This window comes from Pan paniscus, chromosome 11 (assembly GCF_029289425.2).
Source record: "Pan paniscus chromosome 11, NHGRI_mPanPan1-v2.0_pri, whole genome shotgun sequence".
Taxonomy (NCBI): domain Eukaryota; kingdom Metazoa; phylum Chordata; class Mammalia; order Primates; family Hominidae; genus Pan; species Pan paniscus.
The window spans coordinates 123,519,355-123,531,957 of NC_073260.2; the positions used below are offsets into that span (position 1 = coordinate 123,519,355).

The 12,603-nt window shown below is 43.1% G+C and overlaps 1 protein-coding gene across 1 annotated transcript; it reads right to left on the reverse strand.

The window, feature by feature from the left end:
* Positions 1-6,228: 6,228 nt before the first annotated feature.
* Positions 6,229-12,025, reverse strand: DMRT2 (doublesex and mab-3 related transcription factor 2). The gene is made up of 3 exons (XM_034967059.3): positions 11,374-12,025; positions 9,673-9,775; positions 6,229-7,286 (listed from the first exon to the last, which is right to left on the reverse strand). The coding sequence occupies exons 1-3, from the start codon at positions 11,896-11,898 to the stop codon at positions 6,229-6,231; spliced, it is 1,686 nt and encodes a 561-aa protein (XP_034822950.2). The 5' UTR covers positions 11,899-12,025.
* Positions 12,026-12,603: the final 578 nt, after the last annotated feature.

Sequence of the window (12,603 nt, forward strand, 5' to 3'; positions counted from 1 at the left end):
ACCCAGAGAAAATGTGGCCTTAGTGTTTCTCTTTCCCTTTTCTCATCTCAATTGGTCTCACAACCCCATGAGACTGGTGTGTGCATGTGTATAACTTACTGAAGTTAGAATGAATGTGCAAATGTAATAGAGATAGATGTAATCATACAAGTAAAATTATACTTATGTAATGTATAACATATATTACATATCAGCATTAGATGCACTTAAAATTTATATACAAAGGTTTAGGGCTGTATTATGCCATATCAAGTCATGTTGTAAATTGGAAAGAATTCCCAAATTTGTAAACATATCCACAGACATATAGATTCAACTCTTCATATGGCCATTTACCAAATTTCTATAGAATTTATGTGAGGAATATAAAAAATAATAAATGTCAATGTGCTCTGTAAATTGCCAGGCTCTAAACATATGTTGTTATTTTACATTTACCATTATAGCAAATGCCAACCTATTTATAGGTGTGCAGTTGTCCAGCATGCCCTAGATGTATTTAGACATCACAAGTTACAAACTAAAAGAACTAAGGGGGTAGAATGTGATAAAAGCTTTGTATAATTATTAAAATAAATATAAGAGGATGCCAAAGGCCCAAGTTTATATAATGCAAGGTCCAACCATTTCACGAACTATCAGCCCTACAAATTGGACCCTACCCATGGAAACGAGCCTAAGTTTATAGACGTAGAATAGGAATATTAAAATTAATCCAAAATTAATGAAATCAGGTGAGCCAGTAAGAATTCTACTCCCTATTGAAAACTCAGCCTCGACACTAAGTCTTATCCATTATTCTACAAGGAAGCGTGGATTCTCCTTATTTCTTCATCTTGACCTTCAGCCATTTTCTCAGTTTAGCACTTCTGAGGCTTTGCAGAAGGAATTCCAGAAAGTTTGTTAATACAAGTTACAGTCTTTCATTACACAATTGGAATTAAGCTTTTAAATGAAGATATCATTTAAGCGCATACTAAAAGGTACACAACTGATACTGGAGCCTTTCTGGGCAACAACAGTGTTGAGTGGAAATGGTCCACACACTGCAGGAGAGGGGATAGTTGGGAGGACTGTATACCTGAGGTAACTCAGTTCCTAAGGACAGGAAGCAGGTGAAACTAGGAAGTGAGAACAGGGTGAAGAGAAGGGGGCATATATACCAAAAAGAGCTAAAAGCAGGGTTTCAAAGAACTATTTGGACATCCTTGTCCATGGCAGTATTATTTAAAATATCTGAAAGCTGGATTCAACCCAAGTGTCTATCAACAGATTACCAGATAAACAAAAATGTATGTGTGTGTATGCACTGTATGTGTATGTATGTGTGTATATATACATATAAACACATGTGTATGTGTGTATATATGTCTACATGTACACCGTTTACACTCATACACACAGTATTCCACTGTTTGTGCATGTATTTATGTATGTGTGTGTCTGTGTGTATATATATACCTATATATAGTGTGTGTGTGTATATAGATGTATAACATCTATATACACTGTGTGTATATATATACATATATAGTGTGTGTGTGTATATATATGTATAACATCTATATACAGTGTGTGTATATAACTTACCTAATTGATGAGTTTGAAGTAGGAAAAGTACCTTATATAAGGAAAATACCTCATATAAGTAAAATAAGCCAATTGGATTCCCTTAATGGGATTAAAATGATACAGAGAGAAAGGACAGAAAAGAAATTCCCATACGTTCATTTAATACAAAAGAGAAACATCTTACAACTATTAGCATTCAAAATACAAAAATGGAGAAAGTAAGAGACAAAATTCATGTTTAGATTAAGAAGCCTTCTCACTGAGATTTTTTTATGTGGTTTTATTCTAATAGGTTTCCCTGATTACCTTTGAAGCAGCTTAAACACACAGACATACACACATATACATACAAACACACGCAAACACAGTGGAACACTACTCAGTCTTAAGCAGGAAGAAAATTCTGACACATGCTAGAACATAATAAACCTTGAGCACATTATGCTAAGTGAAATAAGCCAGTCACAAAAAGACATATACTGTCTGATTTTACTTGTATGAGGTACTGAAAAAACACAATACTGTATGATTGCCCTTTATGAGGTACTTAGAGTAGTCAAATTCACAGAAGCAGAAAGTAGAAAGGTGGTTGCTGGGAGGGGAGGGAGTTACTGAGGGTATAGAATTTCAGTTTTGCATGATGAAAAGCGTTATGTGGATGGACGGTGGTGATGACTGCACAATGTGAACGTACTTAATGTCACTGAACTGTATGCTTGAAAATAGTTAAGATGGCAAATTTTATGTTTTCCCACAATTAAAAATAAAAGATACATATTATATTTTTAACCAAATTAAAACAACTTCTACCTTTGTGAGAAAAAAAAAAGAGACGGTGGGGAGCAGGCACTGTCTGCTGCATGACTTGCCTAGGTCTTGGCCTAGGCTCAGTAAAGAGGAAAATGGCGGCCAGGCGTGGTGGCTCACACCAGTAAGCCCAGCACTTTGGGAGGCTGAGGCAGGTGGATCACTTGAGGTCAGGAGTTTGAGAGCAGCCTGGCCAAAATGGTGAAACTCCGTCTCTACTAAAAATACAAAAATTAGCCTGGCGTGGTGGCAGGCACCTGTAATCCCAGCTACTCGGGAGGCTGAGTCAGGAGAATCGCTTGAACCCAGGAGGCGGAGGTGGCAGTGAGCTGAGGTCACGTCACTGCACTCCAGCCTGGGCAACAGAGCAATACTCCGTAAAAAAAAAAAAAAATTTTTGGTTTTTTAAAACTATTTCTGTATATTAACTTACTCATGCTAGTAATATTATGATTATTGCATTACAACTCAAAATCCACAGCAGATAATATTAAATGTGCATTGAAATACCAGAAATGCTGCAAGCATTGTTACTCAAAGTGTGGCCTGAAGCCCAGCAGCATCAGGATTCTCAGGTGGTTCAATTGTCCATTAGTTTGAGAAGCACTGTTGTAAACTTTCAAGAACTGCAAATTCAGCTAACGATCATGCTTGATCGGTTGAGATGGAAGGATAACATGTCATTAGAGTTGTATTATTGTATTGTGAGTTAAATTGAGAAAAATGTCCATGTTTTACTATTCTTTACATTCTCGAAAATTATTAAAACTGTATCCATTTATTGCCTTCGATATAGAAAATGCTTAAATTGAATCCCAAGTTTGATTTAATGTCAATGACAGTATTTTCTGAAGATTCTATATGACACTTTCATGGAAGTGAAATGATTTTCAAAAGCAAAGAGCCAAGCACAAAGCTCTTAACAAGTGGCTGATGGTAGATTTGGTAGTTTTAAAATTCAAAGAACTCATTACAGCAGAACTAATTCATAGTATAATAATAAGTTTGCCAGGGGAAGTAGTGACCCTCATAAATGTTCAAGAACAATAAAATTCTGGTCAGTGGTAATATGAGAAAAACCACTAATACCCACAGCCATCTGGATTCACATAATGGGATTAAAATGATACAGAGAGAGAGGACCGAAAAGAAGTCCCCATGTGTTCACTGAATACAAAAGAGAAACATCTTAACAAATATAAGTATTCAAAACACAAAAGTGGAGCAAGCAAGAGATAAAATTCATGTTTAGATAAGAAGACCTCTCACTGAGATTTTTTATGTGCTTTTATTCTAACACGTTCCCCCTCATTACCTTTGAAGCAGTTTAATTAAATGCTAAGGATACATTTAACACTTGAAACAAAAAAGTAAATTTCCAATAGAAAGCCAAAAATTAGTGATTATAGACAAAGCAGAGACGACTGGGAGGGAAAACTGGAGTTAGATTCTGTCTCTGACATCAGGGCACACTTGGCTGGAAAACATTTTTCCGCTTAATGATAATCTTTAAGTTATTGGAATCTCTGCCTGTTTTCATATCCTTTGCCTCTGGCAAACGTCCATTCACTCTGACTTTTGCAATAATAAAAATAACTAAATTTGACTCAATAAAACCAAGCATTATTTTACAAGTACAAACTGAAAGTCAACCCAAGGTTTGGCTTGTTGTTTTTTGAAATTGATGCTAATTTTAAGCAACAATTCAGAGAATCCCAGGAGGTTTACATGAGGTCATTAGTAGCAAAATCATTTCTAAGTAATTCAAAGTGTTTTCACACTGCTGAATCACTTGGCACCTTCCACATACCCACCTCATGTTCTTGTTACCCAGAAGACAGTAGCAGAATTTGACGTAAAACCTCCCCCTGTGGCGGTATTAAAAGCGAGATACGTGACTCTTGATTTTTTGTATTAGAATGACTATGACATCTTAAACTTCACTTGGGGTCCACAGGTGAGGTCTTAAGAGATGAACTTAGTACTCTCATAAAGGTCTTACTCTTATTTTATCAGTTATATGGAACAACAGCTAACATGTTACTGAGCAAAACAAGAGATTAACAAGAACTTAAAAATGGGAGAAATGGTGGGTGTGGTGGCTCATGCTTGTAATCCCAGCACTTTGGGAGGCCAAGGCACGAGGATCATTTGAGACCAGGTGTTCAAGACAAGCCTGGGAAGCATAGGGAGACCCTGTTTCTACCAAAATGTTTAAAAACTTACCTCTGCACATATTCCAAAAATAATAATAAATTTAGAAATTGGCCAAGCATGGTGGTGCATGCCTGTAGTCCAAGCTACTCAAGAGGCTGAGGTGGAGCCTGGGAGGTGGAGCCCCTTGAGTAGCTGGGACTACAGGCATGCACTTGAGCCTGGGGAGGTCGAGGCTACAGTGAGCCATGATCACACCACTGCACTCCAGCCTGGCCGACAGAGTGAGACCTTGTCTCAAAAAAAGGGGGGGTGGGGGGGTGGGGGGAGAAAAGGTGTAAGAATTAAGAAGCCACCCTCATGCTGTGATAAATATCTGCAAGCTTCAGCAACTGTCAGCTGAAGCAATTTGAATAGTAAACGTTTTTGTGTCAGAAGGGAGTTACACTGAAGGCTTTTGACAGTGGTGCAAATGTGGGAGGCATAAAGCTGATACTTGGGGACCGGATGAGAGTTGTGACTGGGCCTGCATCCAAATGCTTGCTGTCACCAGTGATTCAGAAACAGTGGACTCGCACAAGAGCTGAGAGGAGGTTTGGGCCCCATCAGTACTGACCACATCTTAAAAGGAAACCTGGCCGGGCGCGGTGGCTCACGCCTGTAATCCCAGCACTTTGGGAGGCCGAGGCGGGTGGATCACGAGGTCAGGAGATCGAGGCCATCCTGGCTAACACGGTGAAACCGTGTCTCTACTAAAAAATACAAAAAATTAGCCGGGCATGGTAGCGGGCGCCTGTAGTCCCAGCTACTCGGGAGGCTGAGGCAGGAGAATGGCGTGAACCCAGGAGGCGGAGCTTGCAGTGAGCCGAGATCGGGCCCCTGCACTCCAGCCTGGGCGACAGAGCGAGACTCCGTCTCAAAAAAAAAAAAAAAAAAAAAAAAAGGAAACCTGATGTGTGGCTCCTAGCAACCTAAAATCATAGACTGTTCAAAGAAACTAGAAATGTTTCTAGAAAGGAAGCTTAGGGCCCCACAAAAACATCCTCGCCAGGGAAAGAAACTGGGACCCAGGGAGTCAGAAGAAATCTATTCCAAGAACCCAAACCATCTAATGTAATGTAAAAGAGACATTACACTTGATTTCCCTTCCAATTAATTCAGCTTTGTCCAATCACGTGAAATGAAGATACTGTAAACATGCAAATGGCCCTATGTTCTCCTTAAAGTGATTTTTGCCTCAAACGGTCTCGAATAATTAAATTTATGTGCCCTCCACAATGCAAAACTGAAGTATTATAAAGGTTTTCCTGTGGCCCCCAGTGACCATTAAGAGTACTTCAAAATATACAAATATACAGAATCATAGAAAAATAGCTTCTTCATCTAGACAGAGACAGCTATTTGCTTCGGCAAATATTGGGTCTTTGAGAAGACGGTGTCAATTTTATTGCTTTTTGAAATGCTGTGTAAAGTGTGGTACTTAACAATTTGCACATTGGGCAATTTCCATCTGTAAGTTTAAATATATGTGATAAGAAAAAGTACATGCATATTAGGAATATATAAAATTTTTCAAAATCATCATCTTTACATTAGAAATTTCTTAACACAAACATCTTAACTTTTAAAAAAAGTAGCAAATGGCCATAACGCTCTAAGACTGCAGAAAATCCAGCTTTCTGTTTAAGCAGCCTTTCACTGAGAGACACGAGTGATGGCAGATGAAGGCCTCTTAAGAATAGACTCAACAGAAAATGACAGTGGTTCATTCACCGAGAGTTTTGTTCCAACTTGTTTGGCTACAAAAAGGTCTTTTGCACATGTATCTATTGTAAATGTGTACTTCTGGTTGTCCTTAACTAAACACTCTCTGTGTTTCTTAGGGGTCTCTTCAAAGGCCTCTTTGACAAATGGTGTTTTCAACTCAGGACCCGATTTGTCAGTAAGTGTTTGCTGGAATAATGAGTGGAATGGATTATGTCTAAGTGGCAGAGGGTGCCTGGTGTTTTCTTTGCTGATCTTCGTTAAGACATGCCCTTGAGCTGCCAGGGAGTCCGTGTCAACAATGGGAGAGAAATTCCGTCGGGGTGGGGAGAACGCGGACCTCTCTGGGACAGCCTGATGACCCTGAAGGTCACTTCTCGTGGTCTGGATCTCAGGAGTGTGAGGCAGCACCAGGGAGCCTTCCAATTTCGATGGCATCATGTCCTGCTCTGCACTGAGTCCATCCTGGACTCGTGCTCCCTTCAAGTCCCAGCTGGTCCCAGGCTTCAGGGCTTGAACTGAGGTGGTGGCATTTACCAGGCATTGCTGGTAGAGGAGGGTGTCGCTAATGGGGCCACACTTGGGCCAAACTAAAAATCTCGAGGACAAGGGATACTGTCTATAAGTTGTGGCCACGCTGACATTAGAAGAAATTAGTTCCATATTCCCAGACCCTGAATACTGCATGGTTAAATCAAGGCAGGTGGGCAAAAAATTACAGAAGTCCTTGCTCGGTGGTTCCACTGGGCTGGGGCTGTAGGCACTTTTGTAGGAATTGTAGTCAGGTCCAGGCACCATGCGGTTGGGCAGAAACAGAGCAGCAGCTTGAGAAGTTTCCAACATCTCCCTTTCTTTATATTCTCTCTCCAGCATAATGTTCTCCAACTCTTTATCAGCAAAGGCTCTTCTTTTCCTCATCCTGTCACTAACTGGGGGAGGTAGAGGGAAGGTCCCTCCTACATAAGTCTCCGCTGGAATGGGGCGATAGCCTACAAGAAGCAAAGATTGCACATGAAAGAGATTAACATCTACGGAAGAAAAATGTGGAAACCCAGAAGGTAACAGCAACACTACAGATCAGCAGAACAATTATTTACAGTTCCATCTCACTAATATTTTTATACAGATGCAAAAGTACAGGTTAGGTTTAAAAGAGTTTCCTGGGAGGGTGAAAGATATCCATACTGCAACTTGTTGTTGTTGTTGTTGTTGTTGTTGTTGTTGTTGTTGTTGTTATGGATTTATTTGCTTGCTTGCTTCAACAGACATACTTTATTGATTAAAATTTTAATATTCTTCCCAGGCCCCCTATGCATTAAGAGACAAGGCTATTCATCTTGTATCAATCAATGTTTTATTATTATCCATGTCATCTTTTTTCATTATTAAAAAATATATCTATACCTAGAGCTGATGTCACTTTTATTTTCTAAAGATGGTTCATTATGTACACATAATAGCTGTAGAATAATCCAAGGAGAACTAGGAAAAAAGAGAAAGAAAGAAAGTTAAAGGAGATTAGCGAGTAGAAAAAGAAAAAAAAGGCTTAAGAAAATAGAGAAGCATAGAAAATTGAAAAGAGCTGTTAACTAGTCAAACACACTCTACAGTGAACAATTTAACCAGGCCCCTTCCCCTGATACCACTACAAAAAAAAATAAAATAAAATAAAACAAAACTCAAAAAAGGCGGGGAGTATTCCCTGCTCTATCGAAAATAACTGTTCTGAAACATTCTTCCCAAGGCTCTAATCATTTTGGCCGGATACCAAAATGGTTGAACAAGCAATCATTAAAACACAGGCTAAGTCATCGCACGAATAGGAGCAAACTCAAATACAAAAATTAGTGTAACATAAATAGAATTCCTGGAGACATAAAATACTTGGAGTATTTCATCACCCCCAAGCACTCACCTCTATCATATTTGTTTGAAGGATCCATTGTTATATTTGTGTTTACATAGTGACAAACCCATTATAATCATTTGCAAATAAAATAAAATTTGAAAATTAATGTTTACATTTCTACGATAAGTTTTTGCCAGGAAGTTATTTAGTTGAATTTACTATTCCATTTAGTCCTCAGACTTCACAAGTTGCTTTGCATAATCTCAGTTTATCAATGTGGCCCTATTATTATAAATCTGTTTATCCAGTTTGTAACCAAATTCATTTTTAATTCATAAGAAACCACTCTATGGTCAGAAGTATACAACACATGATAGGACACACACAAACTTCAAAACCTGTCCAGAACCAACAAAATTCAGAAGCTACACAAGAAAAAAACAGAATCCAAATGTCTACTTAAAAATTTTTATAGGACACACACAAACCTGTCCAGAACCAACAAAATTCAGAAGCTACACAAGAAAAAAACAGAATCCAAATGTCTACTTAAAAATTTCTATTTACTTTCAACCTGAATTTCATGACGTGGCAGTGATTAAAGCAAACATTAATTGTCCCTTATTTAAATTTTTAAAAATTTAAAGAAAAACGGTTAAAAATAGTCAATATATTATTGAGGTCAATAAATAAATTCCATACCCAAATAGAGATGCTTTTAAAAATGAGTAATATTTTAAGAAAAATTAATGTACCCCCAGGCTTTCATGAAAGTGAGAACATGGAGACAGAAAGCTAGAGATTTCGCACTGTTCGCATTCAACCTCCACTTCGCTTGCTGGATTCGAAACCTTTTTCAGATTCTATAACCTTGACTGTCGAAAAATGGTAAAAATGAAGTTTGGAATAATAGGAATTATCCAAGTAATCAAAAAAAAAAAAAAGTACAATGAAAAAGAGCGGAATCTGAGGTTGAACTTCCAGACTAAAGGGCTTTACTGGTTGCAAGCAGCTGTTAAACTCCTCACTTGACTTCATCTATTCAGCTCCCACAACTAAGAAAAGTGGACGTGGTTGTGTTGTTTTGTTTTGCTTTGTTTAAGTTATTTATTTCCTTCCAAGACATCTGCTCCAGGATCACTTGGCAGTATATCTTTGTACATCCCTCATACGGGGTAAATTTCACACGCACTCCACATTAACCGATTAACCACTAAGCAGACAACCAAATAATAGGGATTCTTCAACTGGTGGTGGCAGAAACCTCAGGAGGTATGTGAGATTCATTTTCCCAGGTGGTGGTTTCCCTCCTAGAAGAAAACTTTCTGGTTTCCGGGCCGTGCTAATCTTCTCCCTACGGGTTCAGTTTTAGCGTAGGGGCTCAGCGAACACCTAAACAAAACCTTTCTAATAAAAAGTACTTTCCCTTTAGATAGCTCTTTAACAGATTAATAAACACACTTTGTGCTGATTCATGAGTCACTCAACTCTGTTTAAAAGGCTGAAGGGTAATTTTGTTGCTTTACCTTCTAAAATGCTTTTGGCCAGCAAACTGGGGGCTCTGACTTGCCTCTGGTACACAGCTTTGCGCTCGAAATTATTCTGTTTCCCGGAAAGCCCCTTCTTGTCCTGTAAACACAAGAAACATCATCAATAATGCCCTGAAAGAAAATGGGGGCGAGAAGGGGGAAGGACGGGATGTCCGTAAATCTTCTAGAAACCCTCCCCCTTCTAAATGTATTGAATTTTCCCATTCCGTGTGAAAAATAATTACAAACGAATTAATATCAGCACCCCTTAATCCTAGGGCAAGGAGCTGGAACCTCAACTGGTGAGCTGGGCCCCCTGCTTTCGGCAGCACAGTCACTCTAGACTCTAATCACTCTAGATATACGCAGACCTATGGCCAGAAGTGAGGGGACATCCCGGAGGGAAGTGAAAAAGTGAAATCCCTTTCAGGGGGGGCACCCGACCTCAAGAGATAGTTGCAGCCAGGCTGGGTCCTGGGAGCCCACCTGTCGGATAGAAGGTGCCCAGGGCCTGCTGTTCAGCAGTGAGGCCGGGCGGGTTTCTCCCCGTGGCAGGGCAGGCAGGGTGGGGGGATAGGGGAATGAAGAGATGAGGGTCTCCTGGGTCCGGCTGCAAACCCCAAATTTGCGCTTTACGGACACCCACCCTCGCCTCTGCAGTCACCTATCCCGCCAGTTGCTGGGATTCTGGGCCCTCCCACGCCCGCGTCCTACCCAGCATATGCTACAGAGAACGCGTGGGAACGCAGGGCAGGCGATGACCCATGCGGGACGCGGGAGGAGACCAAGCCCGGGACCAGGTGCCCATGGCGTCCAGCGCGCTCTCCTGGGCCCTCGAGAGGCTTTCCAGTGGGGTTACTGCCTTCAGTGTGTCTGGCGATCCACTCCCCAGCTCTTCTCCACCAAAAAGTAGAATTGAAAGTCTTCCCTGGTCCTGAGTCGGGGAGGAGGCCCTGTGAAGCCTCGGTTGCTGAACTCTCCCTGTCCAGGCGCACATGGAAACAAATACAAAATCGAAGGTTCAAGAGCGTCTCTCGGAAAGAAAACCCTGGCTCTCCTCGCAGCTGGAGTCCTCCGACGGGAAGCAGCAGAGACCCTCCACTTGCTCTTAGGTAGTTTGCAGGGACAGTAGCTTCGGATTGATGACCTTGGGCTGCAGGCATCTAATTTCTCATGCATTTTGTGTCTCATCCATAAAATGAGTGTTCTAGATATCTCAAACGTCCAGGTGACAGCTGAAGCACCGAGTACATGCGTGCTGCGCGGTTCTTTTTCTCCATCATCACCAGTACAGCAGTGACGAGCCTGGAGCTGCACGCCGTGCTGTGGATCAACCACTCTTCCCCCCAACCCCGCCCTCAACACCACGAAAATGCACTTTAAAATGTAAAAAAATAAAAACACTGATTTTCTCGCGATGTTCCAAATGGGCCTAATCACTTTCGAGGCCTCTCTGCCTGCTTTTTAAGACAAAAGCATTTCCCAAGTTCCCCAGAGATGCCTGCTTTTTCCCTCCCGACCCTGCTTGCCGGTGTAAGCAGAAAAGCGTTCTTACCATCCTTCCTAGGGAGTGCCAGGCACCGCAAGGCCCTGGGCGCGGGGGTGTGGACAGCCGCCCCGTTCCCCTCCAACTCCCCCACCTCCACTGTGGCCCGAGACGCCCCGGCGAGGCGCGCCCCGGGCCGGGCGGGTACGCACCTCGGTGGCCTGCTGCCTCCGGAGCGCCACCTGGGCGGCCATGACGCGCTGCCGCTCCACCACCAGCAGGCAGTTGGCGCACTGGCAGTCGCGCCAGCGACAGAAGCGCTTGTGGCCCTTCAGGCAGGACACCACGCCGTGGTTGCGGCAGCGCGCGCACTTGGGCGTGCGGCTCAGCTTGCGCGGCTCCGCGCCGCCGCCCGCAGGAGTGCAGCGCGCCGGGGGACCGGTGCCGGCGGGTGAGGCCCGAGGCGCGAGCGGCGGCCTCGGCTGCAGTCCCCCCTGCTGCTCCGGCCGGCCGGGCATCCCAGGGGACGCGCCTGCCTCCTCGCCGTCGCCCTCTTCTTCCGCGTCTTCGTCCACCTCGTCGTCGTCTTCGTCGTCTTCGCAGTCCCCGTCTGCCGGCGGCGGGCTGGGCCCGGGGGGCGGTGACCGCGGCGCCCCGCAGCCGTCCTCTTCCAGCTCCAGGCTCTCGACATCGATCTCCCAGTCCCCGGCCGCGGAGCCGGCCTGCGGGTCGGCCATGGCGCTCGGGGCTTCGCTGGGGCCTGAGCTTGGCGGCCCTCACTCTGGGGAAACACAAAGAAATCCAAAGACCCACCGGCCGCCGTCAGGGACCATCCCTGAGCCTCCGGCCCAAAGCTCCTGGTCTGCCCGCCTCCGGCCCCTTGAGTCATCCTGTTCTCATTACATGTCCCTCACTTCCAGGCCACACGTGCCTTTCCTGTATCTCTAGGGCCCCCAGGGATCCACAACCCAACAAAGGTTTTATTTTATTAATTCTAAGTGCTCTGTGAGTACCTGACCTTTAACCGTGGCCCTCTCTGGCTTTACACGGGCTTTCCGGAAAGTCCCTGGGTAACTCACTTATCACACACACACAAAATATTGTGTCCAAATAGGCAGCCCCAGGCCACTTGTCGGATTTCCCCATACTCAACTAGTATGGCCATGATGCATATAAAACTATCTGTGGAAGAACAGTTTTCCTTTGATTACAAGTGGCCCTTCAGACTCACTGAAGTACCACTCTATGCTTCCCAAATGCCTCTCATCAGCCTACACCACCACAAGGACCCCTCCTTGGGCTTGAAGAGGTCCTCTCACCCCCCTCCCCAAAATAATCAACTGAAAACCAAAATTTTGTTGTCATTAGAGTCCCATAAGGGCAAAGAGCACAATATAGACGCCCGTCCAGCCTTAATAGTACCTGGGGTGCACAGGGCTGAG